The 14,439-nt window shown below is 41.5% G+C and overlaps 1 protein-coding gene across 12 annotated transcripts in view; it reads left to right on the top strand.

The window, feature by feature from the left end:
• LOC134337298 (receptor-type tyrosine-protein phosphatase S-like) overlaps positions 1-14,439 on the top strand; it is a 513,177-nt gene that overhangs the window by 366,599 nt on the left and 132,139 nt on the right. For 8 of the 12 annotated variants that reach the window (XM_063032181.1, XM_063032178.1, XM_063032186.1 and 5 more), the window contains exons 11-12: positions 1,032-1,337; positions 7,277-7,470. The exons of the other annotated variants lie outside the window; for them this stretch is intronic. In XM_063032181.1, the coding sequence (XP_062888251.1) occupies positions 1,032-1,337; positions 7,277-7,470 (500 nt within the window). The remainder of the gene's footprint in view (positions 1-1,031; positions 1,338-7,276; positions 7,471-14,439) is intronic. 12 annotated transcript variants of the gene reach the window in all.

Raw genomic sequence — 14,439 nt, 5'->3', positions numbered from 1 at the left:
ACAAATGGTATACCTAGGTGGTGTTCCAGTCCAGCACTGTACTGTGACAGCATGGTTGTCCCAGAATGACCAGCGACAATGGCTCCTGGGATTCATTCCTCTGACATTGTTCCCTGGCATTTGTCAAGATTCAGTATAAAAACTGAATAGGTGCAGAAATTGTGATGCATATTACAACTGCAATCACACCATCAAAGTGCCCAGTTAAATTTCGTGATTGATATGCACCAAACCTGAAATTTTCATGATCACATTTCCCTCTGTCCAACTGTTGTCTTTAACCTAGCAATTCTTTCAGCCAACATGTTTGAGACGTTAGAAATTGCAGATGCTGAATTCTAGAGCAAAAAATCAAAGTGCTTGAGAAACTCAGTGGAACAGACAGCACCTGTGGAGGCAAGGAGATGACCACTGTTTAGTTTGAGACCTGAAACATCAGCCATCCTTTTGTCTTCCCAGATGCTGTTTGACCTGTTTTACACTAGTCACTTCCAGGCCAACGTGTTTTATTGGAAATGGAGTGGGTGTGAAAAGACAAGGGAGTCAGAGAATAATGTTAAATGTTCAGTTGGGCTTTTCTTTCCCAAAGAAAAAATAGAATGGAAGCAGTTCTACAGGTAGCCAGGAGTCAAGAGTATCCTGTCCTCTCATTCAATGAGGTGTGTAGAAGCAGCCAACAGTTCGTGTGGAGATAGAATAAATTACCTTTAAAATATTAATACAATTCAATCTGAAATCAGCCATAAAGCCTTCCTATCCCATGTCCCTGTCCAAGTAAGATTTGCTTAGTATTTGTTTTGATCATTCTAACAACCAGGTTCCTTGTAAGGACAGGATTGGTTTTGTTTAAACATCACACCAGGTTTTCTGATTACTTTAGTATTTTTTGTTGTTTTTCTTTCTGTTTTGTCTCAGTTTTTGAGGAGCCTTTTCTGTTCTTTTTTATCATTTTTCTTTTTGTTTCATTGTTTTTATCCTCTTCCCTCCCATTGTTTTTTAACTCCTTCCTGTACTGCACCTGCCTGCAATAGAACCATCAGCCCCTCCTCAAAATGTAAAGTGCACCAGTCCCAGTTCCACCAGCATTCTGGTAAGTTGGTGGCCACCGCCACCAGAGAGTCAAAATGGCGAGCTGGCAAAGTACAGTATCAGGTACCAAGCGCTGGAGGGAGAGGATACGCAGATCCACGAGGTGAAGGACATTCCACCAGCGACCACGGAGATGCGGCTGGAGACCTTGTCGAAATGGACTAAGTACCGGGTGACTGTGATCGCACACACAGTGGTGGGACCAGGCCCAGAGAGCACACCCGTAATCATTCGCACAGACGAAGATGGTAAGTCAAATCAACTATTCTGTCTATGTTTCAATATTTCATGTTAAGACCTTCCTGGAGGTCACTGAGCCTCATTCTCCGATCTATCTTTTGTATCATCCCCAGAAAGCCCAGAAAATTGCAAGTTACTTTAATGAAAGTTTGAACTTCTAAAGGGGTCGTTTCTGCTGAGGTTACACACTGAGGAAAATAAATCCTGTTGCTCAGTTATCTTCCCCTTTAATTATCATGAATAATCCCCAACATGATTTTTAGTCTCTGCACAGTTAGCTCTTCTGGCTTATCAAGAAACTGTTTTAAAATATCTGCAAAATCATCCTGCTGAGGATATTTTAAAGTACGTGATATAGTTGGGTAGGAAATATGTCCTTAGTTATTGGTAACAGCCATACTTTATAACCTGTTTCCAAAATTCAGGGACTTCAATGAAATTAGTTTAGGAATTGGAGTGACATTTACAACAGCTATCACATCCACCAACTACAGATACATTTTTATCCTGAGACCACTGTCTTTTTTTATTATTCACTTTATTTCTGCAACATTTTACCATTCTCCCCTCGGAGGAACTGTTCACAGAAGTGTTGTTAGGGAAGGGAAAAAGTTGTCCTTTGACGTCAGAGATCAGAAGTCACAGTGGGATGGGATCAGCGCCAGAATAATTAAAAATAAACAGAAACTGCCAGAAATACTCAGCAGGTCAGGCAGCATCAGGAGTTGTTTTGTTTTTTAGCCGCGGAATAATTAATCTTGGATTCACCAAATAAACGAGAGGAAGGTTAGACGAGTCTTATCGAAGTAGAAAATGTTGCAATACGTCAGGGAAGGGAGGTGAATATTTAAATGGAACAAAAAGGGAAAGAAAATAAGGTAATTATTTTTGTGCTGTTGCAAAGTGCAATGCAGATGCACTTTTTTGAATTTATTTAAATTTATTTATTATTCATTATTGGGATGTAGCGTGAAATAGGCCCTTCCAAGCCCTTCAAGCTGCGCGGCCCAGCAACCCCCAATGTAACCCAAGCTTAATCATAGGACAATTTACAAAGAGCAATGAACCTATGTCTTTGGACTATTGGAGAAAACAGGAACACCCAGAGAACGTTCAGACTCCTTACCGATGACGTTGGAATTGAACAAACTCCAATGCCCTGAGCTGTAATACCATTGTGCTAACTGCTATGTTACCATGGTGCCCCCCTCCCTCTCTCTGTAAATGTTACAGAAGCCAGACTTCATAATCCTTACAAGAAAAATATCAAGATGAGCTGAGGTGAGGATGAGGTAAATTGATGGAGTTTAATTGGTGCCGAGTAAGAAATAAAAAAAGCAATGAAGATGAAGAACACTGTAACCTATAGCAATGTGGTCATCAAAGGAAATGTGAAATTATGCTTTGGCACAATATGTAGCAGTAAATTTAACAAAAAAACATTTTGGGATAATGCCAGCTCAATTATCACAGTATATAATTACAGAAAGAGAATAATCACACAGCAGATAGAAATAAAAACTTAAGGAGGGGATTATAAACTAGAATAATAGCAAGCAATTTAGTTGACATTTAGAACACTGTTATTGAATGATTATATTGCACTTAAACAAACAAAGCTTGGTTTGTTTGTTTCTATGACACAGTTCATTGCTGCCTGTAGGAAATCCTTTGAACATAGACGAGCAAAGGAAAAGACTGTATTGAATTACCTTGTTATCGCATGGAAATTGTTGCTTTTTCGCAACTGTCTTCAAGTTGGCTGATCACTTGTTAGCCTTATATGATCCAACAAACAGGAAAGACCATCATTAATGTGATCGTTTATAGCTATTAATTGGTGTCATACCGTATCTGAAGATAGTATTCCTGAAGGTTCCAGTTCTAGATGCCAGATGCATTGTGAAGGTCATCTTCCTGCTGCTCTGTTCCACGAGTGAATTACACTCTCCCTGCTGTTAATGGAATACACGGTTTTCCTGCACTGACAGAAGATTACATTCTTTTGAGGGTCATAGCAACAATTTCACATTCCCAGCATTCTGATGGACCATTTTAAAGGAATAAACAGATGGCTCCTTGGGAGGCCCAGAACTTTGTTTATATTCTCAATATCTTTTTTTCTTCTTCCCACTGTTTGCTTCAGTCTCAGGAACAGGGGCCTGTTGCCTGGTACCCAGTTCTGTGCTGGGCCTTCACTGTTCAGTAATCCCACATGGCCTCCCTTTCCTGATACCCAGGGTGGATAGATGAACATAAATATTACTCCATCTATTTATATAGACACTTTAGGTATTAATAATCCCTTGAAGAAAAAAATCATAAAAATGAACAGTTTGAAAATAGAGAGGAGTGGCTGTTCTAATTCTCCCGGCTGGTAGAGCTAGTGCACCACAGGTTCAATCCTGACCGTTGGTGCTCTCTGGGTGGAGTTCTATATTCTTCCTGTGACGGGAGCTCCGGACCCGTCCACATCCTAAAGATATGTGGGCTGGTAGATTAAGACTGGCCTTCTTAAATTGCTCTGAGTGTATAGGTGAGAGGTAGAGTCAGGAATATATTGATGGGATAGTGAGAGAATAGAAAAGCCGGGATTAATACAGAGTGGGTGGTTGATGTTGAGCACGTGTTGTAAAATAGACATGATATTAGTGGATCGAGGGGAGTCGATGGGCACGCCTGAAAGAAAATAAGTTGCAGAGATACAGGGAAGTAAGGAGACAAGGAGTGGGACTGATAGGTGGCTTCCTGGAAGCTACCATGGGCCCAGTAGTTCAAATTGAATTGCCCTGTGCTATTACAAGAGATAGTGTAGCTCATTTGTTGAATACGTTATCCTTTCTGAAAGTAGCCCATTTCAGCAAGATCCTATGTTAAGTTCTGGACCTTCTTGTGTTTCTCAACTATAATTGGATCAGATTTGAATACGTTTTCCTAATTGTTACCCAGTGTATGAAACTCAGGTGAGGATTACACTCGGTTTATCAACCATTGCTCACGGATGGAAAATACGAATTATCACTGGTCTGACACCAGAGCCAATGCCAACCACTGTCACCATCTTCAGATCAGGAAAATTAAACAGGAAAATGTAAAGAATATTGCAAGAAGCTAAAAGCAAACCCAGTAGTAATTATACTCTATCAACAAGCAGTATCCACTGAGACTCCACCAAAACCAGTGCCTAACTGCATTCCTAATTATTTCCAATATAATCCAATATGGCCATTTGTTTAACTGGAATCAAGACTTTAAAAAAAAATCCATTAGACAGAATTAGCATTCAGTGAAAGGCTGTGAAACTTGTGTTTTGCAGTTTTCTTATATGAACATACTAAATGGGAATCAGAGTAGTACTGATTTGATAGCTCGTGGTTACAATTAAGTTATAATGAATCATGTCATTTGAAGTAAGTATGTGGTTGATGTGTTGCTGAATACCTTGTTCTGTTAATTTTCATTTATTGCTCATCCTTTTAAGTCATTTCTCTCAAAAACTCCCTTTTTCTATTTGCATAATCTGTTCTTTTGACACTTGGTCTTATGTTCAAAAAATTTCCATTTGTCCTCATTAATAATTGGAATTTGAGCTAACACATATTTCTCTACACTTTAAAGCTCCTTGCTAAAATACATTTACATCTTTTTGCAAACCTTAACAGTCACCTGTAGACCTTTAAGACTCTTTTGTCATTCACGAGCCATGGTTTATCTTCTGCCTTAATCCCATGTTCCTGTTGCATCCCCATATCCCTGTTTTCCTTAATATTCTGTAGTCCATCATTCACTGTTGCAAATACATTCAACGTCTCACTCCACACTGCCTTCCAAAGTAGAGAATTCCAAAGGTTCACCTCAAACTGTGTGAAGGAATTTCTCATCTCAGACCTAAGCGGCCTACTCCCTGTTTTGAGATTGTGGCCCCTGGTTCTTGACTTCTCAGCCAAGAGAAACACCCAGCCTGCTGAGTTCTGTAAGAACCTTGTATGTTTTATTGAGCTCTCCTCTCATCTCCTTTAACCAGAATATAGACCTAGCCAATACAACCTCTGCATAGCTAGTAAATCTACCATCGCAGAAGTTAGCCCAGTAAATCATCACTGCACTCTCTTTATGACATATGTGATCTTTAATTAAGCAAATTTACATTTATATATAAATTTACATATTTTTCTTTTAATTTAACAATTTAGAGACCAAAACTACACACCATCCTCCAATTATACTTCTACTAAGACGCTGTAAGATTGCAGTCAGATTTTTCTTCATCTTGTAATAAAGGCCTATGTTCATTTGATTGCTGTACCTGAATTTTGGCATTCAGAGACTTGTGTACAAGAACACATAGGTCATCCAGCCTCTCACCATATAAAAAACACTCTGCTTTCTCTAATGTGTTGTGCCATGGGTAACTTCATACTTTGCGACATCATTTTCCATGTTAGTGCATACTTTCTTTTCTACCAATAGCTAATTCCCAATCTACATCAGTGCATCCCGCCCCCAATCTCATGTGTCCAGTCTTGTTGATTAGCTTTCTTTGTGGGACCTTATCCAAAGCATTCAGAACATCCAAGTAAACCACCTCCACAGTTTTCTCCCTTACCTACTCTTCTAGTTACATCCTCAAAGAAATCGAGCAGATTAGGCAAATATGATTTTTCTTTCTCATATATGCTGACTCTACTTAATCCGAATATTCTCTTCAAAAGGCCTGTTTCTGTGCTGTAGTTTCTATGGTTTCAAGATACTCTGTTGCTACATCCTATAAGGCAAATTCCAGTATTTTTGCTGTTACTAATGTGAGGGGAGCAGGCTGTAGCTCCCTGTTTTCTCCCTCCAGTTTTAAATAGTAGGCTCAGATTTATTAAACCCCTCCTTCTACACCTGTGACAGTTCCAGAATCTATCGTATTAACCAGGGCATCAACTATCTTATAGCACCTCTTTCAAAACTCTAGGGTCTGCATTAATTAAATTATATTTCAGTAGCTCTAAAGCCACCTCTTTCAAAGCTCCAGTGGTTCTATTATTCCTAATAGATTTTAATATGTCCAATTATTATTCCTGTTGTGCCTTTACCTAGGAGCAAGGTGGTGCCTAGCTGCCAAATTCCATAATTATTGCCTTGATGTTAGCTAGTGTCACCTGGAGATAGTGTGGTCCAGTACCCCTTCCAGATTCACTATACTGTAATGATCAGTCTGAATTTGGACTTCTGTGGCCATGAATGGCCCTACTGCAAAGGTATGAGCTGACTCTCCCTCACCATAGTATATGCTAGTCCTCAATGCATGGACAAGCTGACACTTCCATACTCCATAGAAATTCATCGTCGAATGTCAGACCTCAGCCTGTTCTCTCAGGTCTGATCCAGTTCAACTCCATAGTAAGGTTGAGTTCGACTGGTCCTGAAACTTCTCTATAATTCTGCTGCTTACTTGGAGTTAGATTATTAACTTTCTGCAGCAGGGAAAATTAATAGTGACACTTAGTACTGGAAAGGCTTAGCAGGTCAGGCAGAAATTTTGGAGAGAGAGAAACAGAATAAAAGATTCAGGTTGAAGACCTTTATTCAGAACTAGAGCTCCCATCACCAATTCTGATGAGTGTTCTTTAACAGCATCATTGAGTTTATTTGTCCACCTATGCTGCTAAGTATTTCCAAGTGTTCCAATTCAGAATTTTATTATCAATAATTTTCATTATCATATTATGTATGAACACATTTGTATGGGTCTTCCGCAGGGCTGTCTAGTGTACTTTGGAGTTAGGAAGCCCATACTGCCTTTTGATAAAGTGGTAACGGACTCCAAACTTGTCTACATTGAATTTGAGATTGGTTTATTATGTCTCATATACCAAGATACAGTGAAATCTTACAGTTCATCTTATTTACAAAGAGGCGGCATTTTTCCTTTCTGATGCCCTGCACGTTATTCCTGCAGTGCCCAGTGCTCCCCCTCGTAAAGTGGAGGTTGCAGCTTTAAACTCCACCGCCTTGAAGGTAAACTGGCGGTCTCCCATCCCGAACAAACAGCATGGCCAGATCCGGGGCTACCAGGTGCACTACGTGGAAGTGGAGGATGGAGAGGCCAGGGGACGACCACTGATAAAGGATATCATGCTGGCCGACGCACAGGTTAGGAAGCGAGCTGAAGAGTGGTGGTGGTGGTTGGTACAACCGTTGCAGAAGCAGTTGTAAGTTGATGGTAGGAAGCTACACATGACTTAATAATTAACTGTGCATACAACACGGAAAGAACTGGGGCAGATTGTCTACTGTTTCTGTGAAACCTCGTGTTGAGACTGCCTGATATGGTCGCAGCTCATGGCTAAAACACCAAGGAGGAATGGCTGAGGAGAGGTTTGCTGGCTACACAAGTTGTTATGATCTCCCATGCACTGTCTGAAGATTTTCTATCACTTTTCTGAAGGGAATTGGATGGACATACATTAAATGGGAACATTTATGGGTCCTGAGAGAGCATCGCAGGGCAATGGGAACAGTCGGTTGCTTTTTCAAAGAGCTAGTGGATTGTTCACTCTCCTTTGTTTTGTTGTGCTTTATACTTCAGTAAGAAGGTGATCACGCACTTATATGGTTGCAAGATGCATAGATTAGTAATTGCTGAAATCAGGTCAAGCAGAGACCTGTTACTAGGTCAGAATACAGCTCCTTTCAGGGGAAATGGCCCATCTGAACTAATAACATAAAGACAAAGCCCGGAGCTTATTGGTGTTGACCATCTGGACAGAGTGAAGTTATCAATCTCAGTCAAAAATGACTTAATGCAGAAATACTTCAGTGGACTCTCTGACACCACGATATATGCTGGGACAGTAAACATGAACAAACTGAGCTCCCCGGCCAATGATCCAGTGAGAAAAATCCATTCCTTGTGGGCTCTGTTGACTCCAAATCAAGAAGTCACAGGTTCAAGGTACAGGCTGAATGTTCAGGCCATAATTTGGTCCTGTTTGACAGAGGTTCGACATCCATTCCAGAGTTCCCGTAGCTACAGCTGAAGGTCAGGAAGTTGTCTTTGTGTCCCAGCTGACTCTTCCCTCAAACAGAATCAGTAAAATTAGATAGATTGGACACGTGCTTTGTTACTGTTTGTGGGATCATACTTTACATAACACGGTTGCTGTAGAACTCCAAATCAATAATCATTAAATGTCAAAGGAATTAATTCTATGTTAAGTAATTTGAGATGATGTGGAGATATATGAGGAAATGTAATATAAATGCAAATCTGTCTTTACTTAATACTAATCATGTTGACTCCTCACCCAGCAGCTAAGATGGTGTCACATGACACTCTGCTTTTACACTGTTGTCAATTAGTTAGCACTTAACAATGTGCAAATTCTTGAAAAGATATGATTCTAATGCAAGTTTTGATGATTGCATACCCCAGTGCAATCCATGAATGCATCCTTTATATCACACCAGCCTTCCAATTTCCTGAAAATTTTAAGGTTAGCGTAAGTGTTAGTTACCTTTTCCCAAATGCCAGGAGTTAACCATAACTTCATAGCAATTGACCATAGCATATTTCAGGTCACAGCTTCAAAGTTTTCTCAGCTATTGAACTACTTTCAAAGTAGAATCACTGTTGCAGTGGAGCTTATATAACTGCAAACTACAGTGCAAATCGGATCCAATTAACTACAGCCCGAACATTTCACCCTCAGTCATCAGCAAAGTCATGGAAGATATCATTGACAACTCTTTCTCACTGATAACCTGCTCATTAATGCTCAGGATGAGTTTCAACAAGATCATTGCTCCGGACCTCATCACGTCATGGAACAAAAATAGACCAATGGAGGTGACAGTGGCAGACCCTGGTAGGCGTCAAGACAGTATCTAAGTCTGGCACCAAGAAGCCAACATCAATGTGAATCAAGGGGAAAACATGCCGATGGTTGTGTTTATGCCTTGAAGGGTAAGGCAGCTGTGTTTATTTGAAATCAGTCATCCCCACCTTCAGACATCACTGCAGGAATTCCCCAGTGCCCAAGACCCAGTCATTTTCAGCTATAACTTAAATGACCGTCATCAGGTCAGAAGTGAGGATGTTCACTGATTAATCAAACCTATGATCAGCGAATCTTGGGTTGAGGTTCGGAGGTCAAGCCTACTATCAGCAAGTCCTGGGGTTGAGGTTCAGAGGTCAAGCCTATAATCAGAGAGTCCTGAGGTCCTGAGGTTAGCAAAGTCTGGAGGGCAAAGCCAAAGGTCTAAGCCCAGAACTCGGTGAGTCTGGAGATAGAGGCCCAATAGTTGAAGCCTTTGGTTTGGCATCTCAAAGTCGGAGGCCCAATGTCTGTGATTCCGGGCCAGGGAGTGGAGGTTGGAGACCCTATGAGTGATAGTCTGGGACCAAGGGTTTAAGGCCTGAAGGCAGCCTTTCCTGGGGTTAGAGGCCTGTTTGTGTATGTGTAAGTGGGTGGGAGTTTGGTTTGCTGTTGTTGTCTTGCTCTGTTTTGTTGTTGCTGCTGTGCTGCTGTGCTGAAAATTGTGGCCATACTATGTTGGCACAGGAATATGTGGTTCTACTTGCAGACTGCTCCCAGCGGCTGCCTTGGGTATGTTGGTTGTTAACACAAGCAACCCATTTCACTGCATGTTCTGATCAGAATCAAAATCAGGTTTAATATCACCAGCATATGTCATGAAAAATGTTGTTTTGCGGCTGCAGTACATTGCAATATACAGTCATAAAAAGTATAAATTACAGTAGGTATATATTAAAAATAGTGCAAAAGGAGGGGCAAAATACTGAAGTAGTGTATATGGGTTCATTGTCCATTCAGAAATCTGATAATGGAGGGGAAGAAGCTGTTCCTAAAACATTGAGTGTGTGTCTTCAGGTTCCTGTACTTCCTCCTTAATGGTAGCAATGAGAAGAGGGCATGTCCTGGGTGATGGGGGTCCTTAACAATGAATGGCCATTTTTTGAGGCATCACCTTTTGAAGGTGTCCTAGATGTTGAAGAGGCTAGTGCCCATGATGCAACTGGCAGTTTACAACTTTCTGCAGTGATAACTAAGTCTAAGTCTATTCCATTCACAACTTCTCATCGAAAACAAATTAGTCCTGGAGATACAACAGACTGCAGGTGCTGCAATCCGGAGCATTAAAAAATGAACTCAGCAAGTCAGGCAACACCTGCGGAGGGAAATATACAGTCAACATTTCTGGTCAAGACCCATCATCCGGACAGGAAGCTAAGGCCCAGATGCAGAAAGACCTGAATGTACAGATATGGACTGAGAAATCACCTCACACAGGTACCATGTAATGACAAAGAAGTATCTAGTCATTGACAAATCAGCCTTCTGGAACCACTCTTGACCTGAAACTCAGTTGGACGAGCCATACAACTACTGAAGCTGCAGCAGCAGTTCATAGAACAGTGAATCACTCACTTTGTATACCCAAAATTCACTGATTGCAAAGCACAGAGTAATAAAATCATCTTCACTTCGCTGTTTGAGTACAGTGTCAACAACATCAAGGGACCTCAACACCATCCAGAACACTGCAATCTACTTGACTGACATTCCAGTAATCCTGGCCACGGCAGGTGCTTCATGGATACAGTGTGGATCATCCAGGAAAGCGATTGAAGTTACTTGTCTGGACTATGCTGAACAAAACATACGAACTCTTCTATCAAGAAGGACAATGGTGGAAGGTGCATGAGAATACCGACACCAGCAGGTTGCCCTTTAGGTCAAGCACCACCCTAACTAGGAAATATTCACTGCTCCACCATCATCTCTGGATCTAAATCCTGGAACTCTGGGAACACTTTGACTAGAAGATTGCAGTGGTAGAAGAAGATGGCTTGCCACTACTGTCTCCAGTCCAGTTGGGGATGGACTATAAACAATGGCTTTGTCAGTGATGCTACTACAACATCGACTCAGGCCTAGGGGGCCGGCACCTAGGGGATGCCTACACCTTGAATAGATCACTAAAATACATACTCAGTTTAACAGCAGTGTGATAATGGGATGGGAGTCTGTTTAGGTTTTAACTGAGGAAGAGGTTCTGTCTGGCCAGATCACTAGGAATAACTTGCCTGTTGTTCGAAATGGACAGTGAGGTGGTAAACACGAGGAATTCTGCAGATGCTGGAAATTCAAGCAGCACACATCAAAGTTGCTGGTGAATGTAGCAGGCCAGGCAGCATCTCTAGGAAGAGGTACAGTTGACATTTCGGGCCGAGACCCTTCGTCAGGACTAACTGAAGGAAGAGCTAGTAAGAGATTTGAAAGTGGGAGGGGGAGGGGGAGATCCAAAATGATAGGAGAAGACAGGAGGGGGAGGGATGGAGCCAAGAGCTGGACAGTTATTGGCAAAAGGGATATGAGAGGATCATGGGACAGGAGGCCCAAGGAGAAGGAAAAGGAGGGGGGGGGAAACCCAGAGGATTGGCAAGGGATATAGTCAGAGGGACAGAGGGAGAAAAAGGAGAGAGAGAGAAAGAATGTGTGTATATAAATAAATAACGGATGGGGTACAAGGGGGAGGTGGGGCATTAGCGGAAGTTAGAGAAGTCAATGTTCATGCCATCAGGTTGGAGGCTACCCAGACGGAATATAAGGTGTTGTTCCTCCAACCTGAGTGTGGCTTCATCTTTATAGTAGAGGAGGCCGTGGATAGACATATCAGAGGTGAGGTGGTAACTCATTTTGAACAGCTCAACCAGAGCAAGTCTCCCCCAGGAGATCAATGTTCACTAAGGACTATATTAACGTAGGCTAGATTTGTGCATTGAAGTCTCTGGAGTGGGATTTGAATTCGTCATTTTCTGTCTGCGTTACCCACTATACCACAAGTGATAAAGAGCCTGGACCTGTCGACCATGTAGAATTCCTATGAATCAAGCCACTTCTTCATTCTTTCCTATGATATACCTTTGAATAAACCACACCATTCTCTATTCTCTTCTACTGCATGGACCAAACTCCTTTCCTGCAGCTCTATATCTACACCTCTGTACTGCAATTTGTGAATTTCTTCAGGTGCGGACAGGCGATTCAGCGTAAAATTATGCTAGCATATGGTTAAATGGTCATCACACTAAATGTAATCAATTGAATGTGAACTCCAGCTGCAGACAAAATCTAATCATTTGTGTGTAATGCTGTTTGTGTGGAATGTCGTGTATTGTTTGGTTTAGATTTAATCACTAAATGAATGATTAAATGGGCCATGCTATAGCCTTGCAGATTGGTGATTTCTATCTCCAGTTTTTCAAGAACCTAATGTACGGGCTTTAAAAGCTGCATTTCTTAGGCACCTTTGTGCTGTCGGAGTCAGCTGTTTGTTGTCAATATCCCTGTGTCAGTATCTGCCTACTAAATTACATCGAATCCCTCAGATTTATGGTGCAGGTTTTCTGGCCTTCATATCCCTTAGTTTTCTTCTCTCTCACGTACACCAAACTAATTTACAATTGTACCAGTTTCATTCTATATGTTCAACCTGTCTTAGTGTTCCATATGAAAATGTTCCTCAGGTACTTGATTTAAACTTAAAAGGGGAGGCATTCATTTATTGTGGACCTCTTCCTAAGTGTATCTAATGTCACAGATGGTCTCACAACACAACCTTTCAAACCATATTAAAGCTTTCAATTTAATCTCTTTTCCAGGTAAAGGTCCACAAACTGATAGTAGAATTATGGAAAGCCTGTGGCACCGAAGGAGGCCTTTCTGCCCAATGTGCCTATGCTGGTAAAGGAAAAGCAGTCAGGCCAACACCCTATAGGTTATGGGTTTTCAGCACTCCTCTACCACCTTCTGGGTGGGAAAAAAAGACTTCCAGTCCTCTAGACCTAGAAGGTCTTCTAGTCCTTCTACCCAATATTTAAATCTACACTAAGGGAAACAAGTCCTTGCTATTTTTTCCACATCCCTCATGATTTTATACATCTCAATGAAATCTCCCATCAGTTTCCTCCATCCTAAAGAACACCATCCCAACCTATTTCCTCACAGCATAAACGGTTCATAGCAACTCTCCGAGAAATGCTATCACTCCGATTACCCCACTTATCTCCCTGTCATCTGTTCTCCCTCAGGTGCCTCTCTTCCTGTGTGAGGGGTAATTTACAGCTGACAGTTAATCTACCAATCAGCACATCTTATGGATGTGGAGGGAAACTGGAGCACCTGTGTGGAAAAGCATGTTGTCACAGAGTTAATCTGTGAATGCTATCTGGACAGTACACAAGGTCAGAATCAAACCCAGGTCACTGGAGCTGTCCAGCACCTGCCCGATCTGCTGTGCCATTGCAAAGCTCTGTTCAGCCTTTCTCCATTGCTGTAGGTGTCCGATCCTGGCATCACTCTCATCAACTTGACCGTGGATATGGAAACAAACCATTCATGGAAACTGTCCGTGCACGTAGATTTGATTAGCCTCGGCAACGATAACAATAGGGGAAAGGTGTCATCTTTTGGGGATGGTTATTTAGAAATATCAGCCTATACCTCATTATTATTGAGTGGTCTCAGTTGAAAATATGTGGGGACACTTGTGATTATATATATATATTTGTAGTAGCATGACTGAGAGTGACCACCTGTGTAAATGAATGTCTGTGTGTGGACCTACTTATGAAGAGCACATGGTAGTGTGCCACTTACACAAGTCCATGCTTGCCAGAACTGGAATCCGTTCTGCCTCTCCTCCCAGCCCGAAATTCAATATCCCAGATATTCACCCCCATCACCATTACATCCCCTATTGAAGTTTCCATAACTATATACCTGGTAATATTCTCCATGGGCCAAGGTTTGTCAGCATGGCTAGAAGACAAAATGCAATTGTATACTGCATGGGGAGCAGGAGCAAAAAAGGAGAACTCTTCGAAGTGATTGCTACCAGGCCAGCAACACCTTCTACATACTCATCGCTCTTGGGGAAGTATCAACCAAGCAGCTGAAATTAAGTTCCAATAACAGAAAATCGCAACTCACCTCCTTCCATATTGTATTTTGAATAGTTGTTCCCTGTTTTGAGCCATTGTTGAAGATCAGTTTCATCCCTAAAGTTCTTGGAAGAAGCCCTTAGCCTTGGCTG

Source organism: Mobula hypostoma, chromosome 24 (assembly GCF_963921235.1).
Source record: "Mobula hypostoma chromosome 24, sMobHyp1.1, whole genome shotgun sequence".
NCBI classification, from domain to species: domain Eukaryota; kingdom Metazoa; phylum Chordata; class Chondrichthyes; order Myliobatiformes; family Myliobatidae; genus Mobula; species Mobula hypostoma.
The sequence above is the reverse complement of the archived record's forward strand: the minus strand, read 5'-3'. Positions and strand labels throughout refer to the sequence as shown.